Source organism: Dasypus novemcinctus, chromosome 15 (assembly GCF_030445035.2).
Source record: "Dasypus novemcinctus isolate mDasNov1 chromosome 15, mDasNov1.1.hap2, whole genome shotgun sequence".
Lineage (NCBI taxonomy): Eukaryota > Metazoa > Chordata > Mammalia > Cingulata > Dasypodidae > Dasypus > Dasypus novemcinctus.
The window spans coordinates 36,082,107-36,100,969 of record NC_080687.1 but is presented as its reverse complement, the minus strand read 5'-3'; the positions used below and the strand labels follow the sequence as shown (position 1 = coordinate 36,100,969).

Below are 18,863 nucleotides of genomic sequence, written 5' to 3'. Positions count from 1 at the left end.
CTCAGCCATTAACTGGCTACACCACTTAGCCTTGCCTGGACTCCACTCCCATTTTTTAATAAAAATGTCGGACAAGGTGATCCCTTGGCACAACAAAGTTTATTTTGATGAAATCTATAGGAGCTTTAGGGTTTAGGTAGGTTGAGATGGTCCCACAACTCTGTTCATCTCTCCAGGGTGATCACAACAGCCTCCTAGACCCGTGGCAAGGCCCATAACAAAACCCACAGTTCTAGCTTGTAGCTTGCTGAATGGTAAGATTATTCAGGGTAAAATGCGTGGCTGAGGTGGAGGCAGGCGCTCTCCATATGGGGAAGGGATCATGTTTTAATGCCATTTCCTTATCACTTTTCCTTATTTTTCAGAGTCAAGCGCTAGACCATGTACAAGTAGAATTTACATAAGAGAATCAAAACTATTTACTTTCTACTGAACTGCCATGACGTTTCCTTACAAAACCAGCAGTACAAGGCGCTGCATGCCACCACTCACACTAACGTAGCCTACTTCTGAATCATCTGCTTGAGCACTTCAACAAAGGTAAGTACTGTGCTCTCAGACACTGGAGCACAGCAGTGGGTTATTCATACAGACACAATGGCTGGCACCTTAAATAACTAGTAATGGAGTTTATAAAACTGACCATGTTACCCGTGGAAAGTCAAGAAAAAAGGAAAAGAAACCAATGAACAAACGTCAACTACAGTTTGTATATTTAATTTTTTTAAAAATGTTTACAACATTGCATACTCTGATATTATAAATCCTGTTACATTTATAACAAAAGTATGCTGGGTTCCATATTAGACAATAGGAGGAAAAGAATGGGTTTAGAGTAGATACCATGTGTGCCAATATGAAAACAATACAGATGTTCAGTACTAAATGAACAGACGTAAGTTCTAAGAACATACAAAATACTCTGAAACCTAGGCCCATATCACTTGTACCATAAGTAAAGGGCCTCTATAATAGTCCAGAATGAGACATTAGTTATTTTTATACTAAAACTACTTCCTGCTGATCATATCCTGTTAGTTATATCTCAGTCACAGTGGAAAACAAAAGCCGGGGCAACAGGATGAGGCAGAAAGAGGAATCCAGAGGGGAATGTGGATTAAATTCCACCTTCAACTACCTTCAATCTTCTCCCATTCTTCTATTCCTTTTCTCTGCAATTCTTACTTCTCTGCAATCCTCACTTAACTATGGCCTGGCCTCCCACCTCTGACCTTCTCCTCAGCTTCCTTCCCTGGTGCTTGACAACTTTTCCTCTTCAGCCTCTGACCAAACTCTCCCTCCTAGCACAGCCCTGTGCCTGCACTTCTCTCCCATCATGCCCTCCCACCTGCTCTTCAATCTCTGATTCTGAAACCATGGAATGCATTCCCTCTAAAGAGTAGAGCAGGTTACCAGTCAACCTCCTGCTTTAACAGGTACAGAGAATTCTTACCCCAGATATGCTAAGGGTGGGGTGCAGGTGGGAGGAGATGAAACCCAGCCCAAACCACACGTTTCCTTCAGGCCCTGAGTTGTGAATGGGCTGAGAGCCAGGTGCAGGTCTCCAGTTTGTTCCTGGGCCCCACAGGCTGCACACAGTAGGCAGTCAGAAATGCAGTGCCCACAAACAACCACTCCCTACAAACTCAATGGCAAGATGTTGAATAAATGACAGTACACTTTAATTAAAACGTTTTTTTTTACCTTTGAAAAATTACCTACTGCCTTTTTCAAAACGCTTAAATAAAAAATGTTTTTTAAAAACCTGATAGCAAGCGGAATAAAAAGTAAAGCACTGTATTTGTTGGATTTTTCAGACTCTGACCATGAACTACAAAATACATGCCATATACATACACACAATTGTAACAGCACATTGATCATTATTAAGGACACTGTACTTGGATATCCTCTATTCAACTCGACTTCATTATTTTTAAAAATGTGGGTCACATAACATTGAGCTAAGAAGCCTGGCACAAAGAGTACAAAGTATAAGATTCTACTTATAGAAGGCCCAGAATAGTCAAAACTAATCTATAGTGATGGAGGTCAAAATAATGGGAGTGTCATCAGGGAGGAGGAGAAGAGAGTCCACTGGTGCTGGAACGTTCTAGATCTTCATCTGGATAATGGTTACTTGGGTAAATGATGTGAAATCCATCGTGCTGTACAATAATACTGGAGCATTTTATTCCATGTAAGTTATACTTAAGTATAAAATTAAAATTTTAAAAACATAAAATGAAAAAGAAATGGGGGAACCAATTAAATTAATTACATTAATTAAAATGACTTCAACTAACTTGGTTGTAACCCATGTTATGAAAAAAGCTCTAAATGTAAGTTATAGAGGCATTTAAAAAAATTCTCCTTATGTCTTAGGAGCCATGAATACTGAATTTTGTTGGCTTTATACCGTATACCACACAGTGATAGGCAGTGAGAGAAGAAATGAGGGACAAACCCCCAGTATGTCTTCATAGGAAAAAAATATTTCTAATTAATCAGCATTAGACTCAAATAATACAAGTCTTCTGCAAGGTATCAATTCTGTTCACCCAGTAAGTGTAGAAAGTTAGTTTCAAAACTTTTGACTGTATCATATAGATTGTTTCAAAAAGAAAAAAGCAAAAAAGTTTCAAACATTTTACTTTGAGAAATTATGAACCCTAAAACATCCAAAAACAAAAAAGTAAACCTTTATCTTCTCTAATTAAAACAATACAATAATTTTTTTAAAAACATTATGCTAAGGGAAAGAAACCAGACACAAAGTACTACATATCGTATGGTTCCATTTATATAAAATGTAGATATAAATATATTTAGTGGGACAGAATTAGAATAGTGGTTATTTAGGGCTGAAAAGATGGAGGGATTGAGAGGTGACTGTTAAGGGGTGTGGAGTTTTCCTTTTTGAAGTAATGGAAATGTTCAAAAATTGATTGTGGTTATGAATTAACAACTCTGATTATACTAAAAGCCAGTGATTGTACACACTGGGTGGATGTGTATGGTATGGTGTATGGTATAAGAATTTATCTCGATAAAAATGCTTTTATAAAAAAATATATGATACATAGAAGTTCATAACACCAAAAACACAAACACACAAGCCAAACTCTCCCCAGCCTATGAGAAGGTTACAGCAGGGGCACTAAAATTAGCTTTAATAGGCAGGTGCTAAAAAGACACTGTGGTAACAGTGAAATCCTGAAGAAAAACAATGCTCTAAAATTCCTAGCCAGGAATGGAGATTTTATATTTTAGAACAGTCATGTTGTCTTAAAATAAAAGTCAATGCTGAATGTTAGTCTATTTATAATTGTATGTAGATAAACCATGTTTCTATTATAGTGTTTAAGATGTGTAGGTCATTATTTCACTGTATTCTCAAAAAAGAATAGAAAGACAATAATAGCATAAGATTATAAGGGGCTAGGGAAGACAAAGGTATTTCATTTATAAAAAAAGAGGCATTCACAGATGCATACAAGGATGCATACAAGAATAAGGGTACTCACTGTAGCATTGTTTGTAGCACTGGAAATTATAGAATGGCTAAAATAAAATGTTTATACAATATAACAAAAGTGATGAACTAGATCTATATACGAACTTGGGTGGATTTCAAAATCTAGGCTGAATTTAAAAGTAAAAGCAAATTAAGAATAATATATATAGTATGTTGGCATTTATATAACACCATACAAAACATATGTTGTTATGAGAGATGTACTTGTAAAGATACACAAATGAAACGGAAACAATCTCAGCAAACTCAGAAGAGTAAGTGTCGTTCAGGTTGCAGGGGAGGAAGGGAATAGGGTTAGGGATGGTGTTTAAAAAAGAAATTCAGCTATAACGGATGTTTCATTTCTTTAAAAAAATTTTTTTAAAAAGGAAGCTAGAAATGACAATATTTGAATCTGAGTGGTGGAATTGAATCTGAGTGGTGGAGATAAGATTGTTTTGTTTTCCTTTGTGTTTTTCAGTAACTTTCAAGGTATAACTTTTGTTGTTGTTTTTTATTTATCTCCCCTTCCCCTCCCCCAGTTGTCTGTTCTCTGTGTCTATTTGCTGCGTGTTCTTCTTTGTCCGCTTCTGTTGTTGTCAGTGGCATGGGAATCTGTGTTTCTTTTTGTTGCATCATCTGTGTTTCTTTTTGTTGCATCATCTTGTTGTGTTAGCTAGCTCTCTGTGTGTGTGGTGCCATTCCTGGGCAGGCTGCACTTTGTTTTGCACTGGGCGGCTCTCCTTACAGGACGTACTCCTTGTGTGGGGGGCTCCCCTACGCAGGGACACCCCTGCATGGCACGGCACTCCTTGTGCATATCAGCACTGCGCATGGGCCAGCTCCACACGGGTCAAGGAGGTTCTGGGTTTGAACCGTGGACCTCCCATGTGGTAGACAGACACCCTAACCACTGGGCCAAGTCCGCTTCCCATAACTTTTGTTTTCATTGAAAATGACCTAGGAAATAAGATGCTAGCAAATCCCTGTCGGTGATTTTTATATAACTCAGGCAACCTCTCTTTGGTTTATTGCTAAGATCATCACAGATCCATTCCCTTTGGAATTGGGTCCATTAAGTTGAATAATGAGAAGCATATGTGTAAACTTGGCAAGTACTATGTTATGGAAATATTTTATCTGTGTATTTTGGTTATTTCTTCAAAACTACAAAACTCATAAAGCAGTATTAAATATTATAGGAAATAAACAGCTGAGTAATAAAAATACAATACTTTGTATAAAGCACCCTGGAAAATACACTGAAATCTGACTCATGTCAGTATAGTATTTCATATCACCTCATATTCAGGTCAGAAAATACAAAGTAGTAACTACAATGTAATTGTCAGTGATATACTATGATATAATTGTTAATGATTCCCACAGATTCCATTCTGGACAAATCATAAAATGAGAAACATTTTAATATCATTCTAAAAAGAGCAGAAGATTTAAGGTGCTATTACCTTGGCAAGTTCAGGCAGGTAGCTATCTAAACCGGAACCAGAACCATCCAATTTGCTTTGTTCATCATCTAAAATGACAAAACAGATTCCTGAGTCACTAGTAATTTATAAAATATTTTATTTAAAACAGAATGACGAAGGCTCTTTCTCTATGTGCCCTCCAACTCAGTGGTTTTGAACAATGGCTGCACATTAGAAATACCTTGGGGACTTTTAAAAAATACTGATGCCTAGGTCTAGTGACGATAACTAAATATTTAGTAGCTAGTACAGCAGGGACACTGTCTCCTTAGCATTGATACATACTACCAACAATAGCCCACGTGGCCACACCATGCCTATCTGCTAAAAAGCAGACCTGCCCAGGCCCTATTCCAGGCCAATTAAATTAGAATCTTTGGTAGGGCCAGGGAAACAGTGATTTTTAAAAGCTCCCTAGTATTCTGAGTGTGCAGTCAGAGTTGAGGATCACCTATCCAAGGGATTGATATGAACTGTCAAGACCCTAGCCAGATTTCATTCGCGGCTTCCACTCATCCTAACTTGGTCTTGAAAATTCCAAAGGATATTATTAATAATAAAATCAAACTACTATTTTAAGTGCTGTCTCTATGTCAGGTTATATTATTTAATTTCCCCATCTGATCAGCAAGTTTCATTTTTATTCTCATTTTGTAGGTAATTAAGCCTGAGGCTCAGAAAGAAAGAAGTAGCTTGCCCAATGTCATGCAGCTGAAAAATGGTATTGCTGGGATTTGAATCCAAGTATTTCTTTCTGCTTTACATGCACTGCTTTTTTTATACTGTATCCTTACCCAAAAAAATGATGTCAGGGAAGTAAATTCTAATGTGAGATAATCATTGCTGACAATATTTGTAAAGAGCTCACATCTGTCCACATGTGGAATCTATGTCTCCTTCCTATACCGGCCTAGCAAAAAGAAAAACTTCCCCAGAGTGAGTGGGCACCTAAGGCAAGCTAGATTACCCACCTTCATGAGAGTCTCCATTTCGCTTCTCTTGCATTGCAGCTTCAAAGTTGAGCTGGAGAATCTTGTTTAGAGTTGTAATCCATTCTTCCATTTCCAATTCACTGTCTGCTGCCAAAAGATAACTACTCTTGTCCTGCATTTTGAGCTCAAAAGCAAAACGCCTGACTTTGTTGTTCTGAAAGGTAAAAATGACAGAGCGACACATTTTTAAAGAATGTGAATTGCCTTAGAGTAATTATTATTTACCAATGGCAGCTATCTCACTGGCATTCCAGGCCACCCTATTTAAAATTGCAAGCTCCCTCCCCACACACCCCCAATCACTATTTACCTTCACTGCCTTATTTTCTCCATAGCTGTATTTTTCCATCTGATACATTATAAATTTCATATATTTATTTTGCTTATTGTCTGTACCCTCCAATGGAACAACAACTACACAAGGGCAGAGATATTCCTCTTCTTTTGTTCAATGCTATATCCCCTGTCTCTAGAATAGTTCCTGGCACATGGCAGGCACTTGAAAAATATTTGTTGAATGAATGAAATTTCACTTAAATTTTTCTACTCTTCTAGCTCATATTTTTCTCAATGAAGCAGTGTGCGGAATTACATTGTTCAAAGCAAACCAATATCAATACATTTGACTTACTTACCTGGAACTCTGTAATCATTTATGAATCCCAAAATGCATTTGCCTTCCATATTTATAGCCTTCCTTCGTGCCTACAGTTTTTTATGACCATGAAAGCAGGTCTGGCTCCAAGTATAAACATAGTAGCCGACATGTATTAAAGTCTTGGTACTACTGACATTTGAGGCTGGACAACTCTTCGTTGTGAGGGGCTGTACTGTGCACTGTAGGATATTTCGCAGCATTCCTAGCTAGAGATGCCAGTAGCAACCTCCACCCTCCCAGTCTTGACCACTAAAAAACATCTCCAGACATTGCCAAATATCCCATGGGGGACGAAATCACTCCTGCTTGAGAACTGCTGCCCTAGACAGAGGTTCAGCTCTGGCACAAGGTTGACAGGATTTCTTGTAAACACAGGCTGAGAAATATGAAATCACAAACTTCCACCAACCTGCGAAAGGCACAACAGCTGCCCACCCCACAAACCCGCTAAAATTCTAGCTGGCTATCCACAATTCCATAAGCTCCTCAGCACATGTCTTGGGAACAGGACAATCCTTCCAAATGTCTGCCTCGTTCTTTGCAGCACAGTTCTTAGAAACACAGAGAAGGGTGCTGTTCTTGGCAAAGTCACACAAACTACAGTGCACAGTCTGCTTTGGGCTCAGTAATTGCCACTTGGACCTCACTTAAACGTCAATTCAGGGCAAGAAACAGAGAAGGAGTCAAAAGGCTAAAATTAAGTGAGTTTTCTCCCCCCTTCACATAGTCACCATTATCTATGAAAATAAAAAGTTAAAGGTGGGGAAAGAACATTAAGCCTTGCTTCTATGTTATTCATCTTACTAAGCCCAGTTTCCTCATCTGCAAAATAAGCATAATGAATTTTGAGGATTCTAAAATACTTTTAGGACTTAAGATTCTAAACTCTATTTCTTTTAGGTCTATTTAAAATTTTAGCTTAAGCGTTTCTTCAAACCAAGTATTAATCCACCAATTTTTTCCACAATGTTCCAAAGTAAAACAAGTTTGGGGGCTTAATTTATAAACAGATGTGGATGAAAAAGTAAATTATTTTAAACTTTTGATACCTTAGAGACAATTCATTAAGTGCAAAACACCATCAGCTGCACCCTGTAAAAAGAATTTGACCAAAGACAAGAGAGATTTCCACTGACGTCAGAAACCTTAGATTTTAAAAAAATATACTCCAGAGAGTATAAATTATAGCCCTGCTAATTCCAGGGCTGCTATACTTATAGAACATCAATACACACAGACGTGAAGAAATGTCACAAAATTCTTATACAACAAAAACTATTATTTCCTACTTTAAAAACAAGGTTGCCAAATATTTACTTTTGCTTTAAATTTTGTTAGGTCATGCCAGAAAATTAACTTAAATGGTCTTTAAGAATACAATTGAAACTCCTACTTGGGAATCCCCTACAAGGAGTTAAGCTCTGTCATTTATAATTTACTGTGGTACCCCTTCCTTTAATGTCAATAAACACATTGTCCTATCAGTGTTGTTCACAATGGTAGCTTGAAGCTGAGGGCCGGGCTGCTGCTAGGAAACATCTACACGGTGATTAGCTATCAGTCAAAAACAATTTCTGGTGAACATTAAGTGAATTAGGACCCAAACACGTCTTCATGTGCCAACAAATAAGCCCTGCCCAGCAGGCCCTTTATCTGTGGCAAACGTTGCAAACTAGCCTACAGATAGACGTCTTCTACCCACTGCCTCTTCCTTTTTTTTTCTTCTTTATCCTGCACAGTATGTTTTTCTCAAATTAGTTACCAATAATTAGAATACCAAGCTTTAACTAAAATTCTGTATTTTTTGTATTTCTTGAAAAATCAGATGATCTGGCAACACTCACCTGGTGGCAAGATCAGCTAGAGCTGGGAAGCAGCTGCCCTCTTTAAAGAGGCATCTGTGCTCCAGTTTATCACAGTTCCCAGAATTCCCAGTTGCTTTCTACCCAGGCTGCTGCTCTCACTAAATTTACCTGCTTGGCACTTGTAAGACATCTGACTTTGGACCCTTAACTTCCACCTCTGGCTACAAAGGAGCAACAAGGGCAGGCCTTATAGACCCACATATAAACTAGGAAACTGGACAAAATAGACTGTAACAACAGTTTTCAGATATTCGGCAACAGGCAGTGCAGGTTTGGGACCCCAGCTTTCTGCCTAGAGACAACTCAGAGTCCATCTGTCTTGTTCAGTTGAAGAGACCACCTGGCGTGCAGGAAGATCAATCTGGCTAGAATGTGGAGGACAGAGTACCTAAGAGGAGAGAACTACATAAAGAAAGAGCTCCACAAATCTGCACAGAGGACCCCTGGAGTCTTTTATTCATACCATGCAATGAATATGTAGAGAGAAACTCCATGAGGCTCAGAAAAGAACAACTGCCAAAGAAAGTACATTTACTATGTTCATCTGTAAGCCGAACAACTCACATAGGACTAGTAATCATTTGAAGGCCCCCCAGCTGCCCTGCCTGCTCAGTTTTAAGAGGCTTAAAACCAGACACACACCAGAGGATCCTGCTCTGAGGAAACCAAATAGCCCTAGTAACAAGACCTACAGGTGCTAATATGTATAACACCTCAAGAAGGGCTGGCTGGTCACTGATGACGTCACACAGTGAGGCCCACCAGTCCACAATGAGCTTGCCATTCTAGGTCCTCACTCTCAAATATAAACAAATGGCCAAGGATCCCTAGACATTTGTAACATCCTCCAATATGAAAGAGGCCAAAACAAACCAAGAGGGAAAAGGAAAACCATAGGAAATGCAGGGAGTTAAAAAAAAAAAATTGCCTCCCCCCAGATACATCTTTCTTTCCAGGAAAGAGATCTTGGAAATTATATATGAAAGCAGATTTTAAAAATTGAGTAAAAAATGAAGAAACAGTATTGAAGAAACCTCTGAGGAAGTAGGACAAAAGAAAAGGAAGATTTTAAAGAACATTACGAGAAAAGGCTTAAGAAATCAAACATCTATCAGGAGTTCTACAAAACAAGCTCAGAGAAATGAAGTCTTGAAAATTTTTGAAGTAAAATTACAAGAAAATTTCACAAAGTCTCCAGAATAAGAATACTCCCAGAGTTTTCAACACAAAAGATAAGAGATTTAAGCCTAGTAAAAATGCACTGTCACATATTATTTGTATATCTTCTACTTAAATGTTATACTTTAACAAAGTTTACCAAAAATATAAAAATCAACAGAAAACTAGAGATAAAGAGAAGATTCTAAAAGTTTCCAGATAGAAAAAGATCACAAAGAACATGGAATAAGAATGGCATCTGAATCCTCAAAACACTAGCATTTTGAAAATAATGGAAAACCTTCAAATTTTTAAGGTAAAATGATTTCATGTTGGATTTCTACATCCAGCCAAACTATCAACCAAGTGTGAATGCAAAAATAAAGATAATTGCAGATATGCTAAGTCCCCAAAAATTAACATCTTGCATACAATTCTCAGGAAGCTATTGGAGGATGTGCTCCTCCCAAACGAGAAAATAAACCAAGAAATAGGAAAATCCAGGATCCCAGAAACAAGGAATCCAAGACAGGGAAGGAGGCAAAGGGAATTTCCAGGATGACTGCTGTGCGGAAGCCGAGAAAGCAATTAGTCCAGATGAGAGCAGAAGGATGATAGGAGCTAAAATTCTTGCCTATCATATTTTAGGAAGTCATTAATGTTCAAAATTAATGAATAAAGACATAACAGTGAAAAATCATTACCTAGTAAAACAGAGGCAAATACTAGAAGAAACAGTGAAAAGAGTTGAGGGAGTAGGGAGATGGGTGAGGTAGGGGTGATGCAGGCAGGAATGAACTACCCCTACCCCCATGGCTTTCTTGTCTGCTCATTGTCTGCTCCCTGTATCTCCTCATTGTTTCCACTTGTTTTGCTCGTTTTCTTTAGGAGGCACTAGGTACCGAAGAAGGGACCTCCCATATGGGATGTGGGTGCCCAACTGCTTGAGCCACATCTGCTCCCAGGAATATACTTTTAACTGCTGCCTTTTAGCACTGTTTGACAAGCTAAACTAGATGACTGTATTAGTTTGATGAAAATATAATTTAATTTATATAAATATGTAAATATATAAACAAGTGTAGTTAGGTCAAACCAGAGAGCTGCATCTGCATCTTAATCATGTTGCCCTAACAGACAATCTTTTTTTATAGAACAGAGTTTGGGGCTGATGTCATCAGCCAAAATTGAGTCATGTTAAGTGATAATTCTCTGATAATGGTGATTGCATCTATTGTGAAGATAGCAGCAAGGAGACTCTTCACTAAACACACAGTGTCCTTCCTCTTCATGAGCACCCCCAAGAGAAATGCCTGAAAGATCTTCACTCTGAGATTACTTGGCCAGATTTGGACTAATTGGATTGTTTATATCTTAAGTACACAATCCAATTGTAAGACTGAGCAGAAATTTCCAAGCTAGAAATCATAAAGCCAATTTGTGGACTACCTATAGCTGGCATTATGTCTTTATAGGACATTGTTGTTTTTTTTTTTCTTATCTTAATTCCACTTTATCTACCCCCTACTCTAGCCACTTGGTCTTCTTTCAATCCCACTTCAAGTTTATGCTATCCTGTGTTTTATGTATCTTTGTAAGCTGCTGCCTTAACATTTCCTGGAAACTGCAGGGGAGTGAAAAGATGGATGGGTGCGTAGAAGGATGGATGGATGGATGGGGAGACTGACAATCTGCTTGCAAAGAAAATTCTCAAAAGGTATGGAAGGACACAAACCAAACAGGTAACAGAAGTTGTCTAGGAAAGGAAGAGATGGGGCATAGGGGAGAGAGAGGCAAGAGGGACTTTATTTGTATTGCCCAATTTTTTACAATAAGAATACACTCATGTTATGTATATAACAAAAAAATAAATTTTAAGAACTACAACAGCAACAGAACAAAAAATATCTAATACTGACAGTGCTTACCACACAACTATGCTATGTAAGCACTTTACATCTATTAATTTCTCTCAGTAGCCATATTGGAGACTATAATTATCCCTATTTAACAAATGAGGAAACTGAAGCACAGGTTAAATTACATCTCCCAGGTTAAAAAGCTCAGTCTGGGATTTTATCTCAGTCTGACTCTAACTACCATTCTGATCAGCACCCTAAATGGCCTCAGCACTATGATGGTGGAGATAAAAGTCATCATTCATTAAGTGTGCACTGCTCTAAATATTTTCACATGTTAACTCATCCAATCCTCTCAATTGTCCTATTAAGTATTATCATTTGCAGCTGAAGAAACTCAACTAGCCTATCCAAGGTCACTCAGCAAAAAAGTGGCAAAGTCAGGTTTTAAATACAAGGACTCAGGCAGCAGAACACACATGCTTATCAGAACAGGATTCTGCCTCTGTGCAAAGTGTGCCATCTTCTAAGTGGATGAAAATCAAGTCTTTACTTATTTTAAAGTTAGATATTATATTTCTACCACTAATATTTACTTCAAAAATTTTATTGTGATAACAAATACAACATAAAATTTCCCCTTTTAAACAGTTTCATGTATACAATTCAATGGTATTAATAAAAGTCACAATGTTGTGCTACATCACTGCCATCCACTATCAAAACTTTTTATCACCCCAAAGAGAAACTCTGTACCCATTAAAGAGTAACTGCCCATTTCCCCCACTCCCCTCCCCCCATTTCCTAGTAACATGTAATCTACTTTCTGTCTCTATAAGCTTGCAAAATATTCACATTTTTTGAAGTGTTTCCCTAAACTGCTAATTCATACATGGTATTTTTACAAATAAGAAAACATAACGATATAACTATTTTCATATTTACCTGAACTACACCCATACAGGAATCCAGAAATATTGATCCTTTTGGTTCTTTGGAGATCTTTTCATCTTTATAGAAATTCAAGTTATAGGATCCATCACCAAGTTGAATCAGGTGGAAAAAACGTCTCTTAAATGACTGAGAGAAAAATACACACACAGCTGTTCTTTCAAAATGAAAAGAATCACAGTCTATAACAATGACTGATGTATATAAATATCTGAAAACAATTTCAGTTCTCTCCAAAACAAATTTAATTCTAGCTAGTGTGCCAGGTAATTGGATGAGCTGACTCTCCATCACATCTAATAGCTTTATTGCATGTCAGTTCTGAGGAGATGGTTCACATAACATCCATGGGTCATTTTTCTCACCCACAGAACAGGAGATTTTACATAACCACCCAAAAGCAGGGCAGTGAATTCCAATTTGGGATGCAACACAGGAGGATGGAAACTTTCTAAACTCCCTAGGGTTTCTTGCTCATACCGAAAAGGAACTCATTTCTGCCTCAGGACGCTGAACAGCTTTCCTGCCTCTGGATTTAGAAGAGTCAGCATTTCCACTTTAATTTTCATCTCCCTATGTGCCCTACCTATCTTCCATGGTTTCTTTCCTTTTCTGTTCCAAATAGCTTTTTGCACCAACTTTACTTTTCTTTTTGCAACCTTCTTCCAATTTGACCATTTCCCTTTTGTCAAATCGCTGCCTGACCTGGCTGTGTCACAGGAGACCTCAACGGAAGGGCTTACGTTTAACCTGCAAAAGAGCCTCTCAGTGAAGTTGTGAAGTACCAGGTATCGTTTGTGTAGTTAATATAGAGGAGGAGGACTGTGTCGGCAACCACACCGCCACCTCAGCTCACAGGGTCTCTTCACGCTAGTGGGCAGAGAGCAGTGTGGGGAAGCGAGCGGATGGGTCTGTATCAGCGGTGGTGCTAGCAGCAGGGGCGCAGCTCGCTAAGCAGACAACGTCATTTCTGTCAGGAAGAACAGCTTGCCCACTCGTCTTTATTCTCAGGACCCACAGCTAAAAGGGTGTAAGCGCGGGGGAAACCGGGAAGGCGTGCCTCCTCACCCTCATGGTCACGCTGATGGCACTGTTCATGTTGCCTTTGTACAGCCACCCGTGCCTGGTGATCCCCCCTTTCTGAGAACCGAGGGAGGCAGCATCCTAGGAGAGAAGGAAAACACCACAGTAAATCTCCCTTTATTACCTCACGTTGTTTGCTCGAGTTGGTCAGTGAGAAAGGCATTTGCTCCTTTTACTGGAGTACTCACCTGTCGCCAAGGCCAACAGGTCAGTTCAAAGTCCACTAAGCAGTAAAAGAGAGGGGCCAGCCTAAGTTTCTGAAAATCCTCCTCTATTAACAGGCAACATAAGCCCAGTCCAAGTTTTTATTTTTAAGTACTTAATGAGCCACAGAAAGTACATACCACTTTAGACCACTCAAGTTGTAAGGTCTCGCCTGGTTGCATGAAAAAATGTTTTCAAATTACACTCCCTTATAGTTGAGGGACAAAAGCAAATTCCTGGAAAACTTCCCAGAGGCTTAGTTCAGGGAAAGGTGAATAAAGAAAGGAAGGAAGGAAGGAAATGTGAAGCAATACAGAAAGGAGTGTTAAATGATGGGGCAAAGGAAAAAAAAAAAAAGAGGGAAAGACAGGCAAGAATGCAAACAGGGGTGGGGAAAAGGAAAGCAGGAAGAGGGAGGGGGGACCAGCCAGCGAAGTAAAGAAACATGTGCCTTCAAGTTCTGAACCCAAGATGTGAGCGCTGAGTTTAAGGAGGGAGGCCTGGAGCCGCCAACTGCTGCTAAAAATATGCTAGTCATCATTTGTGTATACAATAAACAGACAGATGAAAAATACACATACTCAAATAAACAAGACGGCAAATCTTCTGCCATACCCTGGCCCTGACCCCTTCCACACATGCTATAAAATTGCTCCCTTGTGACTCTTTTGCCCCTTTAAGGCTGTGCCCAATACACAAAAGGTACCTTGGGAAAAGAGGTTCCACAGTACCAGGTTACCCTGCTCATAACTCCCAAGCCTGGCCGCCAGTTATAACCTTTACTTTTATAATCAGATAGACAATTGCAGAAAGACCCATCGTAGGCTGCTTCATTATCAATACTGGTGGTTTCGTTGCTGCTGTTATTATCATCATTGGCAATAATGGAAATACACTGTCTAGGATTTTATTCTTTATTGTGTGCCTTTACATGTATTATCTCCATTGGCCCTCCTGTTCTTATTAATCGTCAAGTTCTTAATATCTGGGTATTCATTTTGAATAACCACTCACTTTTCCCAGAGTTATTTCATCAGTGATTTCTCAAATAATGTGCCACCATGAATACCGTTAAGGTGTTGGGGTTCAACTGGGCAATAAAGAAAAAAAAAATTTTGAGGTGCTGGGGATTGAAACCCAGGACCTTGTACATGGAGGCAGACATTCAACCCCTGAGCTACATCTGCTCCCAGAAATTATTTTTTAAAGGGAAAAAAAACTAAATTAATTACGGGGTAGCCCATATTGAGGAAGAAAGAAGGAGAAATGCAGAGACAGGTGGCACTGAATCTTGACTGGGTTTCCCTTGCTCAGTGGACACACTCGCTTTCATGCCCTGGTCTCTTTATACATGTCTATAGCCATAATCATTTCTCCAATAGTAGGGGGGGTGGGCTTGTTCAAAGCAGAGCTTCTGGGAACTGCAGTGCTCGCTCAAAGCAATCATGGAAGAAACAGCCATTTAAAATCTACTGGCTGCCAGTCTGTTTCAAGACATCTGCTGAAAAAACAACTGAATTTAAGGTCTAAGTCTTCTTCATATTTTTTTAACAATGTAGCTAAATCCAATCCAAGTCTTTGAAAATGACCTCAGAACAAATAAACACAACCAGAAGAACATATGAAATGTGAAACTGTCGGGTTGAGAGACCATATTTCAGTCAATCAATCAAACAACACATTTTAAAAATTCTTCTGTTTCAAGAAACATTCCAATATCTTGTTCAGCTAAATGTTGGTAATTTGCTAATTAATTTTTTAAGCACATGAAATAAATCATTTTAAATACCTAAAGTGAAAAGAGAAACAATAGCAAGGAATTATCCCACCTCATCTTTGTCGACCTCCTCATCAACTTCATAGACATGAGCTGGAAGTTTATCCAATTTTACCACTTTGCTTTAAAAAAGAAGAAAGAAAATGTGTTTTACAATTACCTAATCAATGAAGATTTTTTTGCATTTCTTCATCCATCAAAGGAACCAGCATTTAATAAATAAAATTGATCTATCCCATTGCTTTTCAAGTGACTGTTCCCAGAGGCTTGAGTTGTAGAGCTCCAAAAAAGCTATGTGGAAAAGACAGCATAGCTTTTTGGGAGTTAGAAAAGTATGTTACGAATGGGAAAGTGTATTAGTTATTATTAAAGACTTGTTAGAATAACTTAATATGGTGTTTATGAGAGAAAAATGGAACCTAGTGTCACTGCATTTAAAGCAATTGGGAAGCACAGTGTTAAGAATGATGGTGTCTATAACAAACACAACAGCAGTAACAGTGGCAGCTGGAATTTATGGAACAGTGGTTACATGCTAGGCACCGTGGTGCGGACTTGACATGCATTATCTCATTTAATCCTTTAGGTGTCAGAGACTACTGTTAAGATTATTTCATAGATGAAGAGACTGAGGCTTACAGAGTTTAAGTACCTTGAGGACAGATTAAGTAGCTGAACCAGACAGAGGAATCTACATTTCTACCCACTGTTATAATTCTCCCTCTCTATCTCAACCCACAATTGAGAAATCTTAGTGATGCAAAGGATAAAATCTGCCATTATATCTTATAGACTTTCAACCATGAGAACAGTATAAACAAGACAATCAATGAAAATGGGTTAATCCATCAAATGGGAAAAATTTTAAAGCCTCACATGAGTATTGGGTAAACACAGAATTAAAGAGCCTACCCATCTGGAGAAGATAAAACTAGGAGGGAGTGTTCTCTGCTGAGGTTTAAAAGAGACAACTGGGAAGTTGGCTGGACACTCTTAAGGAGAGGCTGAACCACACAAATAGGAAAAACAAACAGCTAGGTCCTCTGAGAATGGTATAAAAGGTTCTCCCACACAGATGTAACATAAACAAAGGAAAATAGATTAATAGGGTTGCAAAGAAAATTTTCATTGGCCATGTTATTTTTTTAAACATATCATTATCTACTAATTCATAATAAATTATAGTTAAATTTGTCACCTGCATCGTTTCAGGATGTACCACTTTATAACAGATATCCTCTTGAGGAGAGAACGATCTCAAGTTCACATTAACTACCACTAGTCAATCTAAACATATTTGCTTTTGAAATATTCTAGAACAAGTGAATACTTTAAAGGGAGGAAAGAAATTCATCTGGGAAAATGGTTGTCTCTTAAATTTTTTTTAACATAAAATTTACTCAATATAAAATGTCTCTTAAAAAAATTTTTTTTTTGAGGTACTGGGGTGTGGATTGAACCTGGGACCTCGTATGTGGGGAGCTGGTGCTCAACCACCCTGCCACATCAACTCCCCTGGGTTTGTTTTTTTCAATTGTTGGCTTGTTGTTTGTTCTTGTTTTTTTTTTTTAGGAGGAACCAGGAACTGAACCCAGGACCTCCCATGTGGGAAGCAGATACTAAACTGCTTGCACCATACCCACTCCCCTCAAATATTCTTTTTCAGTTAAAACACTCTAGCATATTTTAATACACTTCCATTTTCCTTGATTTCTATTTCCCACTTAAGAAACTTCACCTATTTATATTTTTATCAGTGGTACCCTAAAAAAAAAAAATCACTGGGCATATTTAAACCATCCACAAGATTACCACCACCTGCCAATACCAGAGTAGAGCAGATCAGTTTGATACCTATGAGCAAAAGCCCTGGAGGCAACAGCTATACCATATACATACAAAAATCATCTAGAAATATATTCTACAATTAACTCTAACTGCATAAGAAGATACATGTCTCTTTAAGCATTTCAAGTACAAAAAAAACCTTCTCTAAGTGTATAACCTTGTGTTGCATGATCAGACAGTGTACTCACTTTGGAAGCTGTCGAAACTCTTCTGAATAATCTTCATATTTATAGTTCACAAGATGCCAGTCAGATTTATAGGTTTTGATACACTGTTGGGGGGTGTGGGAGAGAAAAAATAGAAAGTATAAGTAGGAAAAAAAAGAAATGCAAAAGAAAACATAACTGCCTATGTGATGACTTTTCGAGAGCATCTGGGAAGGTTTGTGAAGGCCGCCCACACAAACTTCAAAAGTTCTCTCCCATCAACCAGCTGATGTCTGAAATTCCACCATCAGATAGATTCCTGTGAAGCCTGAGACTTTGATCCACTGAAACATTACCCCTGGGAGAGGTACCACTTTAAGTTATTATCATTAACCATCTGAGAGATGATTCTACACAAAGACACACTTCACCTAACCTTGCTGGCAACTACAAAGCAATGTCCTGCTTCTGACTACAGCACACTTGGTTCTTAAGAAGTCCTATGGCCTCTACCAGTACAAGAAAGTGAATGGAAAGTTTGGCTCTAAAGATACTTCCACGGTATTAACTAATATTCCAACCAACTCTGTCACTCAATATTATCATACAAAATTAGAAGTTCACCTAGTTTTCCCTGCCTTCTTTTCTAAATAGCACTATTTTATCCTCAGTCTCCTTTTACTCATAAGAAACAGAAGGAGGCCGCTGACGACAACAGAAGCGAACAAAGAAGCAGCAAATAGACACCAAGAACAGACAACCAGGGGAGGGGGCGAAATTGAATAAATAAATAAATCTTTAAAAAAAAAAAAAAAAAAAAAGAAAGAAACAGAAGGAGTTTAACAGAAGAAAAATTTAGATTCCATTTCAGAGAGGCACATGACTTTTTCGCATGTGTTGGTATGTGTATATACATACATACTGTATAGAGCATTCTGTTGTCAAGTTTCTATTAGTGATACTAATCTATACAGACTAAATTTAAACTATCTCAATATCTGATAGGTTTAGCAGCCCAGCATGGTGTCTTCCACTAATCTTGAAGATCAGCAAGGATTATGCAGTCAGTCATAAGATTATAAAGTTTCAATCTACCAAATCTTCAAATGTGAATGACTCAAAATCAACAGAAGCAGAGTTGACTTAGCTGTTAACATTAGTTCAGGTTCAAATGATTTTCTGTATAATTAGTTCTTGACTGTCTACACCTATTCAGGCTTCCATGTACCAAAAAAAAAAAAAGAATGAATAAATTCAAATATAGATAAATATGTTTGTGTCTTACTAGTTTGACTCTTGCTGTAATTAACACCAT

The 18,863-nt window shown here is 38.2% G+C and overlaps 1 protein-coding gene across 17 annotated transcripts in view; it reads right to left on the bottom strand.

The window, feature by feature from the left end:
* The window catches only part of DOCK9 (dedicator of cytokinesis 9), a 370,241-nt gene that overhangs the window by 115,939 nt on the left and 235,439 nt on the right, over positions 1-18,863 (bottom strand). For all 17 annotated transcript variants that reach the window (XM_058276466.2, XM_058276467.2, XM_058276470.2 and 14 more), the window contains 6 exons: positions 17,591-17,673; positions 15,607-15,676; positions 13,559-13,654; positions 12,485-12,619; positions 5,979-6,153; positions 4,987-5,054 (listed from right to left, as the gene is read on the bottom strand). In XM_058276466.2, coding sequence (XP_058132449.1) covers positions 4,987-5,054; positions 5,979-6,153; positions 12,485-12,619; positions 13,559-13,654; positions 15,607-15,676; positions 17,591-17,673 — 627 coding nt within the window. The remainder of the gene's footprint in view (positions 1-4,986; positions 5,055-5,978; positions 6,154-12,484; positions 12,620-13,558; positions 13,655-15,606; positions 15,677-17,590; positions 17,674-18,863) is intronic.